Source organism: Protobothrops mucrosquamatus, unplaced genomic scaffold (assembly GCF_001527695.2).
Source record: "Protobothrops mucrosquamatus isolate PMUCROS unplaced genomic scaffold, P.Mucros_1.0 scaffold850, whole genome shotgun sequence".
Lineage (NCBI taxonomy): Eukaryota > Metazoa > Chordata > Lepidosauria > Squamata > Viperidae > Protobothrops > Protobothrops mucrosquamatus.
The window spans coordinates 221,981-247,938 of record NW_015387105.1 but is presented as its reverse complement, the minus strand read 5'-3'; the positions used below and the strand labels follow the sequence as shown (position 1 = coordinate 247,938).

The 25,958-nt window shown below is 34.1% G+C and overlaps 1 protein-coding gene across 1 annotated transcript in view; it reads left to right on the top strand.

Annotated features, from left to right (window-relative positions):
* The window catches only part of RYR2 (ryanodine receptor 2), a 207,825-nt gene that overhangs the window by 54,600 nt on the left and 127,267 nt on the right, over positions 1-25,958 (top strand). The window contains exons 18-35 of the mRNA XM_015819028.1: positions 2,852-2,970; positions 3,149-3,282; positions 3,614-3,855; positions 4,171-4,363; positions 4,982-5,198; positions 6,917-7,021; positions 7,603-7,706; positions 8,336-8,419; positions 8,933-9,092; positions 11,485-11,632; positions 12,797-13,005; positions 14,197-14,371; positions 15,599-15,807; positions 16,925-17,271; positions 17,724-17,838; positions 21,617-21,777; positions 23,636-23,795; positions 24,035-24,121. Coding sequence (XP_015674514.1) covers positions 2,852-2,970; positions 3,149-3,282; positions 3,614-3,855; positions 4,171-4,363; positions 4,982-5,198; positions 6,917-7,021; positions 7,603-7,706; positions 8,336-8,419; positions 8,933-9,092; positions 11,485-11,632; positions 12,797-13,005; positions 14,197-14,371; positions 15,599-15,807; positions 16,925-17,271; positions 17,724-17,838; positions 21,617-21,777; positions 23,636-23,795; positions 24,035-24,121 — 2,969 coding nt within the window. The remainder of the gene's footprint in view (positions 1-2,851; positions 2,971-3,148; positions 3,283-3,613; positions 3,856-4,170; positions 4,364-4,981; positions 5,199-6,916; positions 7,022-7,602; positions 7,707-8,335; positions 8,420-8,932; positions 9,093-11,484; positions 11,633-12,796; positions 13,006-14,196; positions 14,372-15,598; positions 15,808-16,924; positions 17,272-17,723; positions 17,839-21,616; positions 21,778-23,635; positions 23,796-24,034; positions 24,122-25,958) is intronic.

Here is a 25,958-nt window from a genome sequence, read left to right as displayed (position 1 = left end):
TAGTACTATGGAAAATTTTCCTGTTTGCTGTTGGATAAAATGTAAATAGTATTTATATAAAACAACTATTCATGTATATTACATATTATTAATATATTAACCTCAGAGGTGTCCCTTTGCTTTTTAAACTAATTTCTAACAGATTTTATCATCCTTGCCTCCTTTTAAATTCTAAATTTTCTAAATTTTTTATTTTTATATGCTGTTTTTATATTTTAACATTTTATTGTTAAATGTCCATCCTCAAGGGAGATGAGTGGTTCAAAAATGTGAAAAATAAATAAAAAATAAAATAAAAATTAATATTTTTTATTTTTATTATAGTTGGTTGCACGGTTAGCTAGATGTTTAGACTTGCAATTTTTGTCCATCTGTCAAGTTCTTCCCAAAGACCTGGGTATTGTTACTTAATCTGCTTAACAATAAGCAGATATGTTGCTTAATAAAATTAAAGGTATTGTCACAGGATGTAAGCTGTTACAAGTAAAACTACCTTTTGGAAGGATTGATGGTGATTTTGTCAATGCGGATGGTGTTCAACTGATCTCCAGTTGCTTTATTATTAATATATATACAACATGTGAAATCACAGCTGCTATTTCTTTAGCTGGTATTGGCCTTCATATACACTGAGTTCTTCTCAAGAAGATTAGTATTTTGTACTGCATTGGCATAGTATACGTGGGGATCCAAGCAGTATGGCCTTTTCTAATTGTCAGATGGAAATTTTGTCAATGCACAGATTTACTAAGTGCCTTTCAAGATTCTTTGGTATGTCACACATTGTGTCAATAATCACTGGAACTATCTGGCTGGATTATATCATGTGCTCTATTTCAATATGATTATGAATATATTTTGTGAGCAAGAAAATACTTAGTGGTGTGTATCAAGTTATAGATTTTTAAGCAATAACGAATCTCATGATTTGTAGAATTTACATTTCAATATACAAACTCATAGACAATAAGATAGTGAATCTATGAGAAGGAGGGTGGATGGTCCAGCTGATCAAAAATACAAAGAAAGTCAGACATAAGAATCCTTTACAAAGAATCCAGAATACAATAAAAAGCAACTGAGCATTCCTTCTCCTCTTCAGTCTTTGAAGATGTCATTAACTGATGACACTGCAACTGTGGTAGATGTGGCAATGTTTGGAAAGAAGCTTCTTTTGCATTACAAACCTGTTGGCATATTTATACAGTAAGGATGCAAAGCAAGTTTCAATTGCCTTTTGAATATGTTGCTTTACTTCATCAGGAGATCAAGTTAAATACTTTATTTTCCTAGCCATAAGATCTCAGAAAACACAGGGCAACGCTTGCAGAACATTTGTCACTTCCCTCAACAAGTTCTCTGTTATATGATTGCTTACTCATAATGTACAGCAAGAGGATGATCATATAAGGTTAAAATTCCACGGTTCATTGGAATTACTGGGAAACTGGGAAAAGAGGCCAAATGTGTATCTCTATGCAGGCACAAAATGTTGGTTGGATCAGAACTGTGGACCAATCCCAAAGATATGCAAAATTTTTCTATATTTATCAACTGTGGGTAATTTTCAATTTTTATTTTTTGTGATAATATTACATTGTTAGTTTTGTCCCAGTAAAGGACTTCTCAAACACTTCCAGTGCTTCAAAGTGCCAGAGGCACTATGAGCATCATGGCCGAATACTGTATGTACCACAGGCTATAACTTTTACATAAACTATATTTTATTTGCAAAATTTCAAATTTTAAAAATACCATTACTTAATAGTTGATGTAATGATCTCATTATAAGCTCACATTTTCCATAAAAACACCAGCCATTTTTAATTAAGTATTGCTACTAATTATCAGTATCTCATCAGAGGAAAAAAATCACATTTAAATTTTCTGTCCAGTTGAGCCCAAATATGTCTAACTGCTTTCAGTAGTGGAAGAGTTGCCAAATCCTTATTGCAGTTAGAACCAGGAACGTGCCAAGCTTGCAAGAGTGCTAAATAATAACTCAATCTAAGCCTGCAGTGGTATGTAGTTAATATAATTTATTCAATATTTGATTGAGGTTGATAGTTATTTAAAATCATGAAAATTAAAATCATCACCATCATCATAAGACAGTTAAAACAAGGGAAAAAATATTTATCAGTCTTGATACTTCATTTTCATAATATTAATTTTATCCCACAAACTAAAAAGTATTTTTCTGTACATAACTCCATTCCATTTGGGTGGTACAGTTTGAAATGGTCTTATCTACTAAATTGGATATTCTCCTCAGAATACTAATCAACAAGTACTGTATTTAATAGCTCCTGAACAAAAACAAATCAACAAAACAAAACAAAATCCCAATTGATTCTTTACAACCTTCAGAATCTTCTTGAAATTGGTAAAATATTTGATTTACTTCAAATCAAAAATTTGATTTATTTAAATTTGTTATAAAACAAAGTAACAGTAGAGAAGCTATAGCAGAATCTGGAAAAATGGTGGAATTTGTGGGCTGCTTGAAATTGGCGAGATATGAATTCTCACTCCAAGTTTATATTACATATGAAAGCAGTCTATGTTAATTGGCTAAACTATTAAGTTATTTTTAAATATCCATGCTTATCAAGATTAGTATAAGAAGCATTTTCTTAAGTATGCAAATTAATTCAATATGAAAGCAAAAGCAACTATGTTGTCCTTTTTGTTTTTTAAAGTATTCTTTTCTCTTGATTTAAAATAATTATACCGGTGGAAGAAAAAGGATTATTATGATCATTTTTAGATTACTATGACTATTCTTTATTGTATATTTTTGAAAGAATATAAAGAGTTAAATACTAAAATGGGGCTTCTATATTTTTAGGAATTCTTGAAGTATTACACTGTGTGTTGGTGGAAAGTCCAGAAGCATTGAATATTATTAAAGAAGGACATATTAAATCAATCATTTGTCTTTTGGACAAACATGGGAGAAACCATAAGGTATATAAGACAAACATGAATTTATTTGAATTGTCTATGTGATTCATATGAGTTTTATAAGTAGAACATAAAGTTTATTTTAAGATAACAATGAAGCACATTTAATTTTTTTATATAGAAGCTATAGTGACTTAAAACTTTCATAACCACCTCTATCATCATTCCCCCCCCCCCCAAGGTATTAGATGTTCTGTGCTCATTGTGTGTATGTCATGGAGTAGCTGTGCGATCCAATCAACATTTGATCTGTGACAATCTTCTGCCAGGGAGAGATCTCCTTCTTCAAACTCGCCTTGTTAATCATGTGAGCAGGTAAAAATTGGAATAGGATATTATTTTTAGTGCTCATGTATATGTGTTTAGAATAGAATAGAATATCTTTATTGCCATTGTGTAAGTCACAACGAAATTAAGTGCTGTCCACAGTGCATACTACACACAAGTAAAAAACCACAAATAAGAACATACATTATATACATTTTATAAATGAGCATATATATGCAAGCACTTCTATAATAACATTATTTTTATTTAAATTTGCTAGGTGTAGCTGAACTGAGCATTAAAAAGTTTGCTTTTTTAAAAAATCCATTTTGTGATTTTTTTACTGATTTTTAAAATATATTATTTTGCTTATATTTAGCATGCGACCAAATATTTTCCTTGGAATCAGCGAGGGCTCTGCTCAGTACAGGAAATGGTATTATGAATTAATGGCTGATTATGTGGAGCCATTTACAACAGCAGAAGCTACTCACCTTCGTGTAGGTTGGGCATCAACAGAAGGTTATTCACCATATCCTGTGGGTGGAGAAGAATGGGGTGGCAATGGTGTTGGTGATGACTTATATTCCTATGGTTTTGATGGACTTCATCTATGGTCAGGTAAGACTAATTGTTTAAAACCTAAAGATATTGCAAGTTAGGTTTTAAATTAAAAGAGCTATATAGGATAACAGCTATAGAAGGATTGAAATAACTGTATCAAAAGGAGAAAGTCCCCGTTTTTGTTTTTGCATGTGGAGAAAGAGAAAGATTTCTATATAAAATTGAGGTACCTCTGAGTTAAAATAATTGATACTGAGTTAGCCTGTCTATTATGTAGTTTTGTGTTTCTCAATGTGTTTATGAGATCTTTGGAAGTAGGTTTTCTACTGGGATCTTCAATTTTTCTCTAATAATATTCATTCCTAATTATAGGTTGTATAGCAAGATCTGTCAATTCTCCTAATCATCATCTACTCAGGACGGATGATGTCATCAGCTGCTGCCTTGACCTGAGTGCTCCAAGCATTTCATTCCGAATAAATGGACAGCCAGTCCAGGGAATGTTTGAGAATTTCAACACAGATGGTCTTTTCTTTCCAGTTGTCAGCTTTTCAGCAGGGATAAAGTTCGTATCCACATCCAATTATTTTCTGAATACATTCAGTATTTTCTTTGCTAAGGTCTAATCTAGATCAGTGACTGTTGATATTTTAATTTTTAAAAAAAAGCAGATGTAGAGAGTGTAGGTCACCTTAAATTGGTAGGGACTATAGTAATTTGAGAACTGATCAGATTTGAAGGGACATTGGTTTTTTTGAAATTGTTATGGTTTCTCTGCTAGGAAAAATATAAAAGAGGAAGTAAAAAAGAAGAATCAAGAGATATGTAACATCTCTTGATTATTCTCCTCCTCCTCCTCCCATTCCCTTTATTCTTATTCTTTTATATTTTAACATGATTTTAAATAGGAAAATGATGAAAGATAAAACCTTCCCCAGTCTCATTATCCATCAGATGTGTAGTTCAGTTCCCACATATCTAAGCAATGAAAATGTTGAACCTAAGGATCTGGGATGAATCTCGCTTAGAAATGTGTATATTAATACTTGCAGAATTATGATCATTATCAAGTTCATCCTTTATTCCCTTTGCCAGAGCTATTGTAATTTTATCAGCACTCTCCTCTGCAAGAAATATTTTATTTAATTAATATGGAGTCTGTCACATTGTACTTATCTTACAGAGTACGATTTTTGCTCGGAGGCCGCCATGGGGAATTTAAATTCCTTCCACCTCCAGGATATGCTCCATGTTTTGAAGCTATTCTGCCCAAAGAAAAGTTTAAAGTAGAACCCAGCAGGGAATATAAACAAGATTGCAATTGCTCAAGGGATCTCTTGGGACCAAATATCTCTTTGTCACAAGCAGCATTCACTCCTGTACCTGTAGATACCAGTCAGGTATGTAAAATGTACATTGACTTTAAGCATGCATTAGGTTTAATTTACGTTATGTTAAAACTAGTAGTAGGTTAGATGACAAACACTGTAACTGCTAGAAATATTGTTATATGTTATATGAGATGGTAATCAGAATTCCACTTTCCAGGCATTTAGCAGATATTAATAGCAAGTATTGGAATTAAGCTGAGTTTCGTATAATAAATGACAACATATATAGCCAGGAATAAAATATGTTGAGAAAATAGCAGACAACCTGTAAGAAGTAGCTTAAGAAACTGCATTGCTCTATCCTTGTAATAATCAGTGCCATAGTTATTTTTCCCTCAAATTTGTATAAAATCCCTTATACATTTTTTTCAGTTCAGATGTAAAATGAAAGAATAAACATCTACAGCCCCAGTCATTTTGATTTCTGTATAGGTGAATCCACAGGGTTAGAGCTATAGTTAAGGTTATATCAGAAAAGCAAATTTATTTATAATATTTTTATTTAACATTTTAAATATGTCAAATGCAATTCAATGATTGTTCTGGAATCACCATAAATATGAATACATTCTACATCATGGTTGTATTGGCCTCATATATCCATGGGGTGGGGGAAGCAAAGTGGGATGGGAGAATGACAGTACCAGCATTAAGATGCAAATTGGATAACTTATGTGCCTGCATGCAAAATTGTGATGCAAGGGCATAATGGTGAAGCTTTCTTCATGACATCAAAATGCACATTTCTTATATGCACATTACAGCATTGTAGATAGGAATGAATGCATATGACAGATATGTAAAATCTGACACAAAAAGTGTCCCCTGATTGGATGTATATTGTGTAAATGCTTAAAATAATCCATTTGAGTTACAAAATTGTATGGCAATTTTAAGTAACTTTTATTCTACTGCTTTATCAATATAAGAACTGAGCTGATGAACAGCGTTGGGTTCATGAACAGAATTGGGTTTAGTGGAGAATGACAGTGCTTTATCTGCAATTTCTTGCAGTTATATTTTGATTCTTGTTTTCTTAATTCTGAAGAAAATAGATATGATAAATGATAGATTTTTTTTGATGGAACGGTATTTCTAGAAATTTTAAAGAACCTGAAATAATTGGATTTTTAATTTTTTCACCATCTAATTATAACTGAAAGGTAAAAAATATTTTTGTTAAAATGAACGTTATATATTGTACATGTGGCACTAAGATATTTATAATATAGCCCTTTACATTTCTACTCAGAGATAAATTTCTTTATATTTATATCTATCTATCTATCTATCTATCTATCTATCTATCTATCTATCTATCTATCTATCTATCTATCTATCTATCTATCTATCTATCTATAATATTTTATTAATTTTCTATTATTACAATACCTTAGTGCTTAATGTACAACATGTTGTCTGGGTTAATTTATTATGTTTAGTAATACCAATTAAGTTCTTATTCTCTATCGTGTTTTCCCAGCCATTGATAGAATAGGTTCCATGTTTGAAAATATTCAGTATCTTTTTCTTTAATTCTCAGTGTAAGTATATCCATTTCTGCACAGTCCAAAGGTAAATTTTATTTGGGTTTAATGGGAATTTTAACCAGTAAAAATGTCCCAGCCCACAAAATGTCTGGGATAATGATTTCATTGGTTTATTTTTTTCTTAATTGTACTGTTTACCACTTTATTTTTTTAACATATTCACTCTCCTATTTTTAGATTGTATTACCTCCACATCTGGAAAGAATTAGAGAAAAACTAGCTGAGAATATCCATGAACTTTGGGTGATGACTAAAATTGAACTTGGATGGCAGTATGGACCAGTATGCACTTTTCTATATTTGGCATTTTATTAATTAATTCATATATGTTTATATATATAATTTGGAATTCTTTTTACTGCCTAAATGACTGTTTTGGTTTTCTAACGAGTTTTGCATCATGTAATAACTATAATTTAAAAAATTACACAGAAAAAAAATCCAATCAGATGTATCCACAGAGTCCGGTCAAAAACGCCAAGATGGTGGCTGCCTCAGGGCAATCAAAGCTTCATTTGCATTTTATGAACATCACGTATGCAACACACAAAAAGCAGGTGGGGCTTCTGTTGCACCTGTTTTGGCCACCATCTTGCCTTTTTGTCACCATACTCTGCAGACTCTCCTGAAATACTGCCATTGGCTGCAGTCAGACAGGAACAATCAGGGAGAACTAAAATGCAAGAGTTAAAAATTGCACACTTAAATAAGAGTGGAAAAACTAATGCATGGATATGTTTTTGTGTGGAATATTACCAGAAAGGTGGACATGGTTTTTTTTGCAGGGAAATTCTACTCCTTGTCAGTAAGAATTGATTCTTTTAGGCTACAATTATAGGATAAACTGAAATCCTATCTTACAGATTAGAGATGACAACAAGCGACAGCATCCCTGTTTGGTAGAGTTTGCTAAACTGCCTGAACAAGAACGGAATTACAATCTTCAGATGTCACTAGAAACATTAAAGTAAGTCAGACTTATGTTTATATTTTTGCGAGTAAATTTATATGAATGTATGAATTCGTAATAGATTATGAAATTTGGTTTACACTATACAGGATTAGCAAGGTACTCTTTAATTTTCTGGATTGTATCAATCCATATAAACATGCATATTTACAAATAATTTCTTTTGATATATGCTGATTACTCATGCTATTAGTTACTGAACCTTCATTTTTAATGAGAATTACAAAGCACTCATGTTTGTTTCTTTTAAAATATTTCTCAGTAATCATATATAAATGGAAGAGAATGCATACTGTATACATCTGGATAGCAAAAATTTGTAAATAAGTGATTACTGGTCTATGCAAATTTGAATAGAAAAATGTACAATAAGATATAACTCAGAAATCACGAGTTATGATTTTCATAAATATAAGCAAAATAAGAAAAGACAAATCATTTTCAAAAATATAAGCAAAATAAGAAAAGACAAAACTCTTCCCATGTGACTATAACAATTATAATTTAACTATAATAGTTACAATCGTGTAACTATAAAATTGCACAAGTAACTATAGCCTTGTCTTTCAGTTAGCACGTTTTGCCTGATTTTAATTATTTCAAATATAATGGTTTTATTCTTCTAGAACATTGCTGGCATTAGGTTGTCATGTTGGAATTGCTGATGAGCATGCTGAAGAAAAGGTGAAGAAACTAAAACTTCCCAAAAAGTAAGTTTAAACTCAGACTATTAAGTGCAAATATGTCTACTGTATCTCCTATACCCAGTCTACTAATATAGAAATTGAAGATATCTGGGACTTCCGGGTTAGATGTTGTGGCATGACGGGCACAGGAAAATGGAGCTCCGTTTTCCATGTCCGATTTCGCTCTGCTGGGGACCTTAAAAAGGGTCTAAAGTCGCCCTGGAGAGGTGACGAAGAAGAAGGGGACCCTCATCAATTGCAGAGGGGTAGTGGCCTTTCCATTTGAGTTCCAGCATTAAAAAAATATAAGAAAACATTTTAATTTACATATAATTTCATTTCAAAGGCCTATAAATTTTGGAATTTGGGTTTTGATTCTTGAATTATTGTACTGATTACTAATTCCAGTACAAGGAAATGAATGATCTGAATCTAATACCAATTTAATGCCAAAACAATGCAATGATCAAGACTTAAGTTTTTTAAATTCATAAAAAATCATAAGAATTCATTAGTTTTTCTTAAAAAAATTAACAGTTATCTATTATCAAGTGGATATAAACCTGCTCCTATGGACCTAAGTTGCATCAAGTTGACTCCATCTCAGGAATCCATGGTTGATAAACTTGCAGAGAATGCTCACAATGTATGGGCAAGAGATCGAATAAGGCAGGGATGGACATATGGAATCCAACAGGTAAGTCCAGATATACTGGAATCTTTATAGTACTCATATTATGTGCAAATGTCTGATGATAGTGAAAGAGATAAAAAGTTTTGGAGATCTCTTTTACTTTTTTGACCTCACATTAATTGATACATTTTCAGAACTAAACCTTTCAAAAGTAGAGATATGGACAAAATAAGGAAAACAAACCCTCCCTCCCTATAGTGTCTTCACAATAGTGTTTCTGAGATCAAGCAAAAATTGATACTGTACAATATAACCATGTCATTATGCGTTATATTAAGCATGCTAATATAATTGCAGTAAAGTCACTAACAATTCCATTTATTAGCTACTAAAATATCCCACAGTGCTCTAGTGCAAGGCTTTTCAACCTTTTCACAAATTGTACCACTTTTATGACATGACAATATTTGAGTACCACCAGTGCTTAGCAAGGTGTCAAATCTTGATGACTAAAAAAAGGGGGGGATTTGGGGTTTTACTGATTAGATTAATTTGTTGTTATAGAAATGGCTAGTTTATAATATTATGGAAAAGTAAAAAGTTGAGGTTCAATGTTAATGCTTCCTTCTACTGCAACAGAGGAAGTCTCTTCTTTTTCCCTTCTCCCCTCACTTTTCCCCCTTTTTCTTCCCCACTGTGTCCTATTATTTGATTTTGTATTTTTATATTTTATTCTATAATCTAATAAAATATTACAAACTGTAGAAAAAAGGAAAAAAAAGTACCAGTTTTAATTTCTTTGGTGGCTGTTCCTTTTCTGAATCACTTTCCCTTTGCACTAACAAATGTATGATGAATTTATCCATGTTTATTAATATGCACCACTACCAGCTAGCTCAGGGGTCTTCAAACTTGGCACTTTTAAGACTTGTGGACTTCAACTCCCAGAATTCCTCAGCCATCATGGCTGGTTGAGGAATTCTGGGAGTTGAAGTCCACAGGTCTTAAAGTTGCTAAGTTTGTAAACCCCAGCGCTAGCTGGTTGGCCCTTCTTCCTCTCTCCCTTCTGAGGTCTCCTTCCACAGTGTAGTAAGAATGCACACACACCCCAATCCCTTCCCTGTACCCTTAAAAACACAGGAATCAAGTGCAAAGCAAGAAAGGCTCATAAAATAAAGAAACACGTAAACTCCGGGGGGGTTTTCCTTTAAGCTGCTTCAAGCATGTCACGTATCACAATATTGCAATCCAAGACTGAAAGGCTCCGGCAATTGCGAAAAACTTTAGCCTTAAATTAAGCCTGTTTACCTTCAAAGAAAACTTTCTAAAAGCCATAGACAGACTCAAGATCAGGGGGTAAAAATAAATTACATTTGTTTAAAGGAATTAAACCTACGGAAGTCAACACTTTGGATCATTGCTAGCCTAAAATATAGACTAAAATATTCCAATAACCAAAGCACACAAACCGAGCCTCTGAATTATAAAACGCTGTAAAACTACAAAAATCCTTATGGTTACCCAATCAAGCTGCCAGCTGACGCAGAACTAAATAAACCCACCTCCTTTCCGACATGCTCATTTGCTGGCTTTTCATTTCATCAGCGCTGATTGCATTCTCCTGGGTGGAGAAAATGAACCAGGGGATCTTTTCTTCCAGCAACAGTTGCTGCTTCTTCCTTGTCCCTGTTTCCTCCCTGCCTGCTGAGCTCTCCTTCTCTTTCCCTGTTGTCTTTTTTTCTCCTTTCCTGCCAAAACCACCTCCTTTTATAGCCTCTCCTCTCCTCCCCCCCTTTTCGTCAGTGCACCTCCAGCTCCTCGCTGCTTCCAGAAGCACCAATCAGCTGGAGCCAATCAGCTGGAGCCCTGCTGGCTCCTGGGGCTTCTGCAGAGCCCCAACAGTCCTGCAGCTGCAGTTGCCTCTCCCTCAGGCTTGGGTCGCTTCAGCTCATTCCCCTCCCCCGCTACACTTCTCTAGGATAGTCGCATACCACCTGTCACGTGGCAAAGTACCATGGGTGGTACATGTACCACCGGTTGAAAAGCCCTGCTCTAGTGAGTGTTCAGTGGGTTATTTTACTAATTAATAACTGGTAATAGTTAATAAATACTACGAAAAGTTGAATAGTTGGGCACACACAAAATTGTGCTTGTATACACACACACATACACACACATACACACACACACAAATAGCTGAAAATCTTGTAGGATTTGATCCAATATTCACACCTGTTAAGTTAGCGTTATATTGAATTTTCATTTAAGATATTGGGCAATTCTTCTATTATTAATGTTTGATAAGCACCATTTTTATCTGTTTCTAAATGTATTGAACAGCCTCAGGAACCTACTTGATTCTTCCTTCCAGGTTGATGCAGAACTATTTACAGTATTAGAAAAACTGGGAATTAAAGTCCTTTAAATTATCTTTCATAATTGTTATATTGTATAGGATGTGAAGAACCGTCGAAATCCCCGCCTTGTCCCCTATACACTTCTAGATGATCGCACTAAGAAATCAAACAAAGATAGCCTCCGGGAAGCAGTTCGTACTCTCATCAACTATGGCTATAACCTTGAAGCTCCAGATCAAGACCATGGTACTGAAATTATATTGAAACAGTTTTTATATATATTATTATATATGCTTATTAATTCAAAGAAGGTAAGAATGTCCCATTTTTAATGTATAATTTTATTTTAACTTTTCAAAATAAATGCATATTTATTTTTATAATTCTAATTATTTTAATTTTTTGAGTCCAACAGAACATTAATAATTTTGAAATAATGCCAAACAGAATAATAATTATAATAAAACTGAACAAAAATATATGGAAATATATTAAAATAATACAACATATACATACCCACATAACTTTATATTTAAAGGAAACCTCCTCCACCCAAATGCTCGATTAAAATAGTTCAGTCAATCAATCAATAAGAATAGAGCTGGAAGGGACCTTGGACATCTTCTAGTCCAACCCCCTGCTCATGCAGGAAACCCCATATAATTTGAGACAAGTGGCTGTCCAGTCTCTTCTTAAAAACTTTCAGTGATAAAGCACCCACAACTTCTGAAGGCAAGCTGTTTCTTCAGCTCAGTACCTTGAGCACTCCTTTTGAAATACAGCAAAGTAATTATCAATACTTCATTTACTGACTTTTCATTTTTTTTTGAAGTCCCCTTCTTTGGAAAGTAAGTGACATGGCATAATCTAGAGTGGATATTTACATGTATGAAGCATTTCATCAGCAAAAGAAATTCTGTCTCATTGTAACACACTTGGATTGTAGTTCTGAGTGACTACCAGGACAAATAATGTCAAATTTGATAAGTTTTCAATTCATTTCAAAAGTAGGTAAGCGCAGTTCTTTTGTCCATTATTTAACATTTTTTTCTCTTTTGCAAACATTGGACTTAAGCACTTTGTAAAAAGGTACTCCTTTTCTTTTTTTAAACTTTGCTAAGGCTTGAAGAATTGTTGAGAAAACACTTTCTTGCCTTTTCTTTTCATTGCCAGTCTGATAAAAGGGACTATAACTTTTCCAAAACTTTTCAGTTCAGCACTGATGGTTATCTAATTTGAGTAATGAAACCTGTGCAAGAAAACAAGCAAGCTCAGAGAGCACCAAGGACCCCTCATTTTAATCCTGAGCTCCAAATATTCTCCATAACCATACCTAACTTTTAAAAATTTGGATAATGTGATTTAATTTTTATATAAAAATATATATCTTTACATTTTGAACTTTTGCAGCTGCAAGACCTGATGTGTTTGATGGCATGATTGAAAGGTTCAGGATATTCCGAACAGAAAAAACATATGCTGTAAAAACCGGGAAGTGGTACTTTGAATTTGAGGCAGTAACTGCTGGAGATATGAGAGTTGGCTGGACCAGACCAGGTTGTCAGCCAGAGCAAGAGCTTGGCTCAGATGATCAAGCATTTGTATTTGATGGTTTCAAGGTATGTGTACGTTTTTTTGAGACAGGGCAAAAAGATTAGTCTTGCGGTGTCTCTCCTTAGAACTTCGGGACTTATGAGTCAAAGAATTGATTCAGTTGAGACTTAGAGGGTTAGATACAGATCTACATCTGAATTACAGGTAGTCCTCAACTTACAACATTATGCTTAGTGTCCATTCAAAGTTACAACAGCACTGAAAAAAATGACCATTTTTTCACGCTTATGACTGTTGCAGCATCCCCATAATTTGATTTACATTTGGATGCTTTTGACAACTGACTCACATTTATGACGGTTGCAGTGTCCCGGGGTCATGTGATCCCCTTTTGCAACTTTCTGACAAGCAAAGTCAATGGGGAAACCAGATTCACTTAACAACCGTGTTATTAATTTAACTGCAGTGATTCAGTTAACAAATGTGGTGAGAAAAGTTGTAAAATGGGGCAAAACTCACTTAACAAATTTCTCACTTAGCAATATAAATTTTGGGCTCAGTTGTGGTCATAAATTGAGGTTTACCTGTACTGGTTTGTATATAAACCTTAATTAGTGGGGGATGAACACATTTGTTGCCAATTCTAACATTGAGCTAGTAGGTTTTAGTAGGTTTTCTGAATCTCCCTGACATTTATTATAAATTTATCTTTCAGATAGGAAACAAAAGAATAAAAATTAGCATTTTGCCCTTATGTTCTCCACCATGAAGTATGGTGTTATCAACTAAGTGCATTGTTTTAGCAAGTGGATTGTAATTTGTATGTTAAAACAAAACAAAGCTATGTTATGAGGTTTGTCCTTATGGCAAGTAGGATCTGCAATATGGTGACAATTTTGGAATGTAAAGGTTGGGAGGCACCTTATAACTGATCTAGTTCAAGACCCTGGCCATACAAGAGTCCATGACCACAGTTGTCCAGATGTCTTGGGAAGAGAGGGTTTACTCCTAAAATAATGGAGATCTCATTTTTCTTTTAAAAAGGAGTAACGCTAAAGGTATTGAGAATAATGTATATTGTGCTCATAAATTATTTTCCAAAAATATCGAATGTGGCACAGTTGATGTGTTTTGAAAATTATTTTTATAGAATTAGTTGTAAGATTTAATTTAATATTTAGAGCTCAAGAATTTTTAACGAATGCTAAAACCATAAAAATAATAGTTTATGTTGCATGAAATCTTTTATTATCTAGGCCCAGCGATGGCACCAGGGAAATGAGCATTTTGGGCGTACTTGGCTAACAGCAGATATTGTGGGATGCATGGTGGATCTGAATGAGCATACCATGATGTTTACGCTAAATGGTGAAATCCTTCTTGATGACTCAGGTTCTGAACTTGCATTTAAAGATTTTGAGGTTGGTGATGGTAAGTTCTTGAGCAAATTTGTGCTGCTTTCTGGGTGCCTCAGCAACTTTTTCCTTGCTGTCTTAGAGAAGTTTTTAAAACCAGCCATTAGTTCATTTCAGCCAAAGGTTATGGCTCAGAGACAAGAATTACCTCAAGGATTCTATCTGTGACCCATCAGAATTCTGGGATTATGATATTAAAATATGGTAGCAAAGTAGGTGGATTTTGGTGCAACAATGACTGATAGTTTGGGGTGGTTTTAAGTGTACAAATGCAGTCAGTTTGTCTTGGGACCTCCAATTCCATTACAATCATTAACTATTTCCACCCTAAATTTGTTCAGAAAAGAGACCAAAAATGTTTGAGTACACCATACATCTAAGGATGTCACAACATATCAACAATGTACTGTGGTCCTTCAGAAAGTCAAGAGGCTGAATTATGGTCCTTGACCTATTGGACATTGCCTACATCTGATTTAATTGTATATCATCAGTGCAGGCAGCTGACCTCTTCCATAGTAAATCTGTCCAGGGCAGTAGATAAATCCATTAGATTTTACCCTATAGATAAGGTCTAGTTTCGGGACAGATTTGTAATAGCATGGGGTGCTGAACAATTACTTGTGCAGCTAGACAATGAATGTGTGTAGTAAGGCTTCTTTTATATTTCTAAGTGCTGATTAACGAAACATAGAATTAGAAGGGACCATTTAGACCATCAAAGTTGCATGCCTGCTCAGTTCAGGAATCCAAATTAAATCAACTCTAATAGATGTTTGTACAAGCCAATCTGAATTAATGAAGAGCTCACCATGATTGNAAATTTTCTCTAAATTTTACCCAGGCTGTATTTTCTCAAATTTTAGATTATTATTTTGTGTCTCGAAGGTAGCGTGATATACAATAAATGATGATTTTCTCCTCTAATTATCAAGTTATGCCTTAACTTTTTCAGAGCTAGCCATTTCCATTTCATTCCGCCTTTCATAGAACCCAGTTTCCAGGCTGTAGCTCTTCATATATTTTTGCTTCATGCATGGCTGGCATCTCAAACAAAGGACTCTGATTAGGAACAATTAAAACTAGCAAAACTCAAGGGCCAAGTTTGAAGACCCCTGATATAGATATTGTGTGTTTTAAAGACTTGATTGGAAAAAGGAAATTATAAGGAAAAAGCAAATTAAGTGCATGAGAACAGTTGTTAATATTTATCATTTACATATCATATCTTTCATTTCTGCAGGCTTTATACCTGCCTGTAGCCTGGGATTGTCACAGGTGGGCAGAATGAACTTTGGCAAAGATGTTAGCACTTTGAAATATTTCACTATTTGTGGCTTACAAGAAGGCTATGAACCTTTTGCTGTGAATACAAATCGTGACATTACTATATGGCTGAGCAAGAGATTACCTCAGTTTCTTCCAGTACCAGGAAATCATGAACATATAGAGGTTTGAATCTTTAATTTATTTTGTGTGACTGAACATAGTAAGTGATAGCGGTTAATATAGTATGTATAGTATATACAGTGCTTTTTTTCTAAAAAAAAAAAAAAGGTGCCGGAACTCACACACGTCATACAACCCGCCTTGCCTACCCTACATGCCTACCCTACAAGGTTCCATCCAAAAAAGGTACTGGAACTCCGTTCTGGGCGTTCTATGAGAAAAAAAGCCCTGAGTATATATAGTAAGACTGTCAAATAAGTACTGAAAGGTTCATTATTGTTGTTTTATAATAATACTATATTATATTATTACCCTTTTTATACATTTAAAATGTATAATGTATAATGAAATAGATAAATTAGCATATTTCTTATTTGTAAGGCCAAAGTTAATAGTTTCCCTTTGAGTTAAAGAGAAAAATGCAGGGTCTCTATTCGTATCCATCGTAATTCTTAATCCACCTGCATATTTTTATAACACAAGTTTTGTTGTATTTCAGAGCCCAGTATTAGATTAATAAAAAAAATGAAAAGCAATAAACTTAAATTATGCCTTCTACCTTCTAGAGCAAACATGTCAAACTCGCGACGTCATGTGACGTCGCGCGACATATCAGGACTGTTTTGCCATTGCCGGCAATGGGGCAGACGTGGCTTCCGCGTGACGCGTCTGGCCTGTGGGCTGGCAGTTTGACACCCCTATTCTAGAGGAAATTTTTTAGTAACTAATTCTTCTATCTTGCTTCAAGATAGGCAAGGTCAGAAACGGGAATCATTAAGGGTCTTAGAATGTACTTTAATGCAGTCAGCATATTAAAACAGAATCTTGAAAGCTTGGTCAAAGCATGCTTCTAACGTATATTTAATGTAATTAAAGCAGAATTGTGTATTAATCTAATATCGGGCTCTTTTTTACATTTTCTAGTTTTACAGAACTCAGATATATTTTCTGTAATGGTGCTTCATTCTCCTCCTACATTTCCTCTAACCTGCCACGATATTACAGAGGGCAAGAATAAACATGTATTTATTTATATACTATAAAAAAACCATTAAGTATAAGTAACATTTTGTTTTCTACGTTTCCATACATTTTACAATTGAATTTTTGCATTTTATAGGTTACCAGGATTGATGGAACGGCCGATAGTTCTCCATGCTTGAAAGTCACACAGAGGTCCTTTGGATCTCAAAACAGCAAAACAGATATCATGTTTTATCGTCTAAGCATGCCCATTGAATGTGCAGAAGTCTTTTCTAAAATGCCTGGAGGAGGAATGCCAAATTCTAATCTTTTTGGCCCAAAGACTGATTTGGATGATTATGAAGCAGAATCTGATTTTGAAGTTCTCATGAAGACTGCTCATGGTCATCTTGTACCTGACCGTGCAGAAAAAGAAGCTGCAAAATCAGAGTTCAATAACCATAAAGACTATACACAAGAGAAACCTTCACGCCTCAAGCAAAGGTCAGATAGTTTGATTGCCTCAGTTGTTCTACATACTATTCACTTTCAAGAACACAAACAAATGTTTTCTTTGCCATATTGTCAATGAATTTCATTGTGATGTCTGAATAAAAAGGGCAGAAATTTCTGTTTTTAAATGTTTGCTTTCTCTTTGTTCCAGCTTTCCTGTTCATGAAATATAAATGCAATATGGACAAGTTTGCATAAATATTTAATGTAGCAACTATAAGTCTGCAAATATAAAGAGATATTTGCTGTCCTGACCCTGAAAGATATTAGCTGTTATTAATAACTGTACATTTTGACTAAGTGTGTAAAAAGGGCAAAATTGAATTGAGTGAATATCTTGATACCTTCAAATTCAGGTTTATTTGATGGAAGATACAGAATTATTCTGAATCAACTGATATAAAAGAGATGTATTCACTCTTTTACATTTTTATACATTACAGATTTATGCTGAAAAGGACAAAGCCAGACTACAGCACAAGCCATTCTGCAAGACTAACTGAAGATGTCCTAGCAGATGAAAGAGATGATTATGATTATCTAATGCAAACTTCTACAGTATGGCAATTTAGTGTTAATATTTCCACTAAGGATAGATTAAAATTATCAAATATGATAGGAGGATATTATATATTAGCTGTATATCTCTGTAGAGCAGAAATTATTGGAATGGTCTTAAGGAATTGCTGTTAAGCTGAAAGCTTAAATATTACATGGGAGTAAATTTTCATTTGAAATGCTGATTTCAAAAGAAACTTGAAACTTATGCATGGGTGGTGTTAGATGGAGAAATAGAGGTAGAATGTGTTCAGTGGTGCCATTTGTTCTGAGCCTTGACTTACTGGCTACTTAACTCAGCATCTTCTCTTCTGCTCACTAAATTAGTCTTGTTTGTCACTACGTGCTGCTAATTATAATTTCTATAATTTCTATATGAACTAGATTAGCAAAATGACAAGACTAAGAAAAGTATTTAATTTATAACTATAAATTAAGATTTTATTTTAATACAAAAATAATGTAGTATAATGGGAAAGAGTAATACAAAGTAATAGCAACATTACCAGGCCAGTTTGGTGTAGTGGTTAAGATGTTGGCCTAGAAGCAAGAGACTGTGAATTTAGTCCCTCCTGAGGCATGAAAGCTGTCTGGGTGACTTTGGGCCAGCCATTCTCTCTCAGCCTACCCCATCTCACAAGGTCGTTGTGGGGAAAAAAAGAAAGAAGAAGGAATATTGTGCATGTACCCTGCCTTGAGTTACTTTTAAAGTAGTAAAGGCATATAAAAATCCTGAATGAATGAATGAATGAATGAATGAATGAGGAGGGAGGGAGGGAGGGTGGACTAAGGTCACTGAAAACAAAACATCCAACTAAACCTTGATGCTGGTCCAACTTACGCTAGATCTCCTCCTTAGAAAGTTAAGTTTGAATAATTATTTCAAAACATAATAGGGTGAGTAGCACTTTGGTGATAAGCTGTTTCAAACTGGGGCTGTAATAGAGAAGGATCAGTTCTTTTTGCCCATGGGTAGCAGTGTCTAAGGGAAGGGACCTAGTTCAATCTTATTGGATGAGCAGACTTTGCTGGGCAAAGAAGATCTTGTAGATATCCAGGGCCTGACCCATATAGGACTTTAAATGTGACAACCATCATTTTGAGTTGCACTTAGAAACCAATTGATAGCCAATGTAGCTCTGGGTTCTTACATGGGATAACTTCAAACTCTCATCACTACTGAAGCCAGCTATATTGTCTGAAATGGTACAGGTTTTCCTGCCTGAGCAGGGAGTTGGACTAGATGATCTCCAAAGTCCTTTCCACTATTATTATTATTATTATTATTATTATTATTATTATTATTATTATTGTTGTTGTTGTTGTTGTTGTTGTTGTTGTTGTTGTTGTTGTTTTTGTTGTTGCTGCTGTTGCCGCTGCTGTTGTTGTTGTTGTTGTTGTTGTTGTTGTTATATTCTGGACTACTTGTAATTTTTGGATAGGCAGTTATCAAGGCAGCTTCACACAGAGTGAATTACTGTAGTCCAAAATATGTTTTTTGCTTAACAAATTATTTGATTGGAATATGTTCACTACAGCATTGTCATTAGTTTCCTGTGCTAAAGTTTGCTCTAAGTGTTGGAATGGGCTTCATAGTAGCCTCATTGAAGGGTTCTGAATTTAGGAGTTGTTAAAGCAGTCCATATCCTCAGTTTGGTTTTGCAGGGAAGGGATATGACATGAGTTAAATCCAGCTGTCAGTCCCACTTGGTAGACTAGACCAGAAAATTAACTGCTTAGAAAGGTTAAAAGTACCTTTATTGAAATTGACTATAATAACAGAATGTTACAGATCTGGTTATGCTGTTCCCCGCCCTCTCCCCATGCCATACCCTTCTTTTACCCCGATGAATTGGGGAGACAACTACCTGAGCCACTTCCAAATATTATCTTCTTTCCCCTTTGCATATGTAATGGTTTTTGCTTATTTCCATCAAGGTCATCTTCCTTACTTTCTATGCCATCTTTCCAGATAGCATCAACACATCTAGAAGTGATAAGCAATATATCTGAGGCTAGTTGACTTATTTCAGGTGATGATTTTCATTCATGTCTGCAAACCTCAATCCTGCCCTTTAGGCACTGAACATTTTATAGAACAAATTATTATTTTACCAAAGTATTATTTTTAAAGAACTTTTTAACCTGTTAAAAAGGTGCCACAACTGTCAATAGCATCTATAAGCAAAAGAATATGGATATTTTAACATAGCAAATAGATCAAATTAAGAATATGTGACAATATGAAATTTAAAAGATCATTATGTTATAGGGCATGGAATTGATTTGTATCATATACTTTGTAACAACCATATAATTAAATCTATTCATGGAGAAATAAGTGTTTAATATTTGTAATAAAAAATTGCATTCGTTGATTCCTCACTGAAAATTGATGGCAGGGTAGGACAGCTGGAGATGACACACAAAGCTTTGTGTTGTAAGCACATTGGTCCCAGGAAATAAACAAGGAATTCAAGAAATTAGTATGAAATTGACAGAGCAGCATTTACTGTACATCAGGAAAGTTTGAGTATAGATAATCCTCAACCTATGACCACAATTGAGCCCAAACTTTCTGTTGCTAAACAAGACAGTTGTTAAGTGAGTTGTTCCTCATTTTACAACCTTTTTTGCAATAGTTGTTAGTCATGCAGTCATTAAGCGAATCTGGTTCCCTCATTGACTTTGGTTGTCAGAAACTCCTTAGGAAGGTTGCAAATCCCAGGACCCGGGACACCTGCAATCATTGTTACTATGGGTCAGTTGCCAAGCACCTGAAGTTTGATCACATAACTCTGGGGTTGATGCAATAGTCATGTGTGAGAACTGTTCATAAGTCACTTTGTTCAGTGCTGTTGAACAGTCATTAAAGGAATGGTTGTAAGTCAAGGACTACTTGTACTGGGAGAGGAAAATGAAAAAGGTATTTAGGCACAGAAAGGACATAAGCCATTATTAGGTTTTTTTTTCTGATGTAGGGAAATCCCAAAATATTTCTCTTCAGGAATGTTCATAGATCATTAGAAAAACACTGTGACCATGAGATTCCTTCCAAGATTTCTAGTTCTGATTCTGAATTTAAAAGGAGACAAAAAGTTAGAAACATATAAAATTGTGTTGTAATAGAATGGTTATTTGAAAACAAATGAAAGTAAATAGAGTAATCAAAGGTGGAATGGATACTTAGTTCCAACAACTTAGCTTAAGAACAAGTTATTAAATGATTACACTTAGCAGAAGAACCACAGAAACCTCTCCTGAAAAATTTGGATTTTCTGTTGGTCTCAGTATTTAATTGTTTTCAAAACAAATAACTAATATGTGGAACTTAGCTTCTCCAAATACCAAAAGGTTAGTAAAGAGCTTTCAGGTGATGCTCTGCCACCTATGGAGCCAGCCTTGGAAATCAACAGGCATGTTACCAGCATCAACTTTTTTCCTGATTGTCCAAGACAAATGGATTCCTAGAAGAGAGGTATACAGCCTGGAGGCTTCCATTTAATTATCATATTTAGAAACTGCCCATCTCCCTCATAAAGCGACTCATCCAGTGAAATTTATTCTGTAAATTAATAGGGGATAAAATTGATTAATGATAAGACTGACTCTTATGTGGTCCTAGAGATTCTATTCTTGCTTCTAGCAATTACGTAAGCTCCTGGGTTTGGTATTATTTTCAGAACAAGATAGATTTTTCAGGAAAAAAAATCAGGATAGTACTAGATCAAAGTGAAATATTAATCTTGCGGGTAATATTTTTTTTATGTCTTGACAGTATTATTACTCTGTACGTATATTTCCTGGACAAGAACCTGCTAATGTTTGGGTAGGCTGGATTACATCTGATTTCCATCAATATGACACAAGCTTTGATTTGGACAGAGTCCGTACTGTTACAGTAACCTTAGGAGATGAAAAAGGGAAAGTTCATGAGAGGTTGGCTTTATTTTTCTTTTGTTTAGAAACAATTGATATCAAATCATTCCATTGTGTCGGTGACTATATTATCCCGTTAAAACTGCAGTATTTATTAAGATTGATATCTGTATTTATTAGTCATATTAACATGAATATTACATGAGGCTATATTTCATTTGATAGGTACTCCAGTTTTTTTAAAATGAAGTTTTCTTTCTGTTAGCATATGATTATAAAGTCCTGAAACTTAATATTCTATTAAGGGGTTTCATTGGAATGAAGATTTATATTTATTTTGCAATCCACACCTAAGTGTGAGCAAAATGCAATTATCACATTTAATGAATTTTAAATGTGGAATCCAAAAGTTATAGTTTATTCTCTGTAATAGAAGTGTATTTAAGTGCTAGTTCCCTGGAGGTTATAACTCTATCCTGTTCTAGCATGACTAAGAAATACATCTTTCTGTGACTTTACAGATAGTCATAGTAGCATAATATCCCAATCATAGCACTTTCAAATGAGAGGGTTATGTGCATCTAGGTGAAGGCCACAAGGTAACTCTCTACATCCTCCCTTCTATTTATAGAATAGAATAGAATTCTTTATTGGCCAAGTGTGATTGGGCATACAAGGAATTTGTCTCTGGAGCATAACCTCTCAGTGATCATAATCATAAAATACAATCATCATAAATCATAAGATACAACACTCAGTGATAGTCATAGGATACTAAACAAGCAATCAGCAAAAATCATAATAGGATACTAAATAAAAGCAATCAATAAAAATCTTAAGATACAAACAACAAAGTTATAATCATAAGAAGCTAAGGAAATAGGAAAGGTGAGAAGGATAATAGTAATTCAGACTTACCAGGTGGTTTGGTTTAGTCTAGTAGAGATGGCCTTTGGAGAAAGATATGCAACTTAAATTAGAATTGTTGTTATCGTTGTGTCTGCTTATGAAATGTATTAATATTCACCTATTGTTTATTTTTGAAATTAAATGCAATGTGCCAATATTTAGATTTATGAAAAAAACCCTAACTATTGTTTCTAGCTTCATCAAGAATGGATTGAGCATTGGATAAGAATTCTTTCCTTTGCCTCTTCCTCTTATTCAAGTGGGCATCTCATTGTTTCTTAAATTTTTATTAAATTACGGCTCTTCATTTCATCTCATCTAAGGAATTCTGGGTTATAACAGTCCTGTTTGCATCCTCGTTTATAACTGACATTAATCTAGAGCATTCTAGTTCTTAAATTTGAGAAGGAATTCTACATTAATACAAGCCACTTAAATGGGGAATATGGGAGAGGCAATGAAAGAATGCTCACTTAAGAGATTTATTTTTTGCTTAATAAATTTATTAATGAATGTATTATTTTCTGATATATGAAATTTTGAATAATTGACTGAAAAAAACCATTATGTGCAAGCTAGAGCTAGATCTCTGTGAAGTCCTATTGTAATACATATGAGTTAAGTATTCATTGAGTCATTGACATAATTGCAATAAAACAAGTCTAATTTTACCTGCATGTATTTATTTGCTTGCTTGCTTGCTTACAGCATTAATAACTGTATTACAAACTGTCTCATGAGAGCATTAGCAGTTAAAAGAAAAACACATTAAAATTGTCATCATGCAGAATCTCTGATACCTGTAGCACTCTTAGAAAACTGTACATGCTGCTTTATCTTCTCTCTGCTTGGAAATGCTCTGCACATATATTAGTGGGAATTTCCTGTTGGTGAGCAAATATTTTTTAATATTGAAGAGAACTGGATAGAACATGGACATAGCAGAGCCTAATGGAGTTTGGGAGCTTGCCTTGTAACATTAACCTATTATCAACCTTTTGAAATGCAGTATCAAACGAAGCAATTGCTATATGGTGTGTGCCGGAGAAAGCATGAGTCCAGGGCAAGGACGCAATAATAATGGATTAGAGATTGGTTGCTTGGTTGATGCTGCAACTGGTATCCTATCCTTCACTACCAATGGCAAAGAGTTAAGCACTTATTATCAGGTAATGATTTTTTTTTATTATTATAGGTTGCCCAACAAAATTTGATTTTTTTTAAAAGAGCATATTTACTATATTTGAAAAGAAAATAGTAATTTCCCCAAATTTTAGCTTTGGATCGTAGCTCATGAAAGATTTACAACTTTATTATGGCAAATGCTTAGGTTAATATGGTTCTTTTCTGCAAACTATCTTTATAGCTATTTTGACTTATAATATTTTTTATATTTGTTTTTATATAGGTGGAGCCAAGTACTAAATTATTTCCTGCAGTATTTGCACAAGCCACAAGCCCTAATGTTTTCCAATTTGAGTTGGGACGAATAAAGGTAAGTATCACCCATTTAGTTTACTGTATTTAAAACATTCCTGATACTCCGGTTCCAAGCTTTTGCAATAGTAACAAAAGTGGGATAATTTTTTCTTTATCCAGTGGTAGAAGTATGGACATTTCATTTCTCAGTTCCTCATCGTCCATCAGCTATATTGAGAGGAAAACCTTGAATAAATACAGGATTATACACAAAATCAGTACAGAACCATACTCAAATGGGTTCTCATCTTTCTTAGATCTCCCATTTATCTTCTTTGAGTATAGAAACCATGCCAGGCTCTGGTTTTACATTAGAACAAGAGAAAAAGTTGTGGGGGTGTAACCTCCAGGTTTTTTTTTTTTTTTAAAACCTTCAATGACCTATTTAACTTATTCAAGTAATCTATTCAGCATAATCTTTCTTTAGAACACATGTGGTTCAGCATCTATATATAGTTCTGGTTGGGAATTTACCATAGCCAAAAGTTTCATGCCTTTAAACAAGAAAACTAAAAACAGGAAAGGTTCCTGAAAGTGTGAGAAGGTAATGTCTAAAAAGAAAAAGAAAAAAACCCTGGATTTTTCATCATCAATTTCATAAACTCCAGTACGTTGGTGATAGACCTAATTAAAGTATCTGTATTGGAATAGCACTACACTTTTAATACATAAGTCATACAGTACTGTTATCTAATGGGCACCTGGCAGATAAGTTTATTTATTTTTATATATTACATTTATATGCTGCCCATCTCACTATCCAAACTGACTCTGGGATATTTTATCACTACACTGATATGAGTGAGTCTGACTCCTTTTATTGAAGAAATAGTTAGCCACACAACTATAGGGGAGCATGTTATTCTTCAATTTTCAGACTTTCATCAGAATAAGTGTATTTATAGGAGTCAGATTACCATCAAAGTATTCTCTGACATCTGAATCAATCAGTACTTCCGGTTTCTTGTTTGTTTAGTTAAGTGTTTATACTTGAATGTATGCCTTGTCTTAATTCCATCTTTCAAAGTGGCTTATTGTCAGACGTGAAATATCCAGTGAAGGTCCAATTAAACTGATTTGATTGTTAATCATACCTATACCCAAGAATCTTTTCAACTAATGGTTAACATCTGCTTGAGGTTAGATAAGGGTCAACAGAATTCAAGAGAGGTTGTGTTTAATTTGCTTGTGGCTATGTGGACATTCTAGGCCAGGGGTGTCAAACTGCCGGCCCGCGGGCCTGATGTGTCACACCAAAACCGCGCCCACCCCACTGCCGCAATGGGGAAAAAGTTGCGATACGTTGTGACATGTCACGTGACCTTGCGAGTTTGACACCCCTGTTCTAGGCTGATCCTTTTTTAACTCTGCCCCCAGGTTCTGCCACTCCTATTCCTATACGTATGACAAAAATTGCAATTTTAAAAATAATTAAAATGAAACATTAATATAATTAAATATTTGGCAAAAGAGTGGCTTTTTTACCGTCTTCCTAAATAAAGGAAGAGTAGGAGCCTGTTTCATAGATTAGGAGCCACACAGAAGAAATATACCATCTTTATATTTTGTACTGATCAGCAGATTGTTTACTGTGTTTTCTATCACAAGCAATGTTCAAACATTTTTCAATAGTTAAGATATAAAGTATTGTTATCAAGGTGTGAAAATTATAAGTTGTATATGCTCAGGAAGATCACAATTGATACATTAGTTTTAATACTGAAAAACATTCCAAGCCACAGCTGAAATTCAGGAGCATTCTCAATCTGTGAACCTGGTTTTGCTGGGAGAGTGCAATTTCTTTCAGAAAAAGCTTTCTGGAAAAGCTAAATGGTTTCTTGCAGACGTTACAC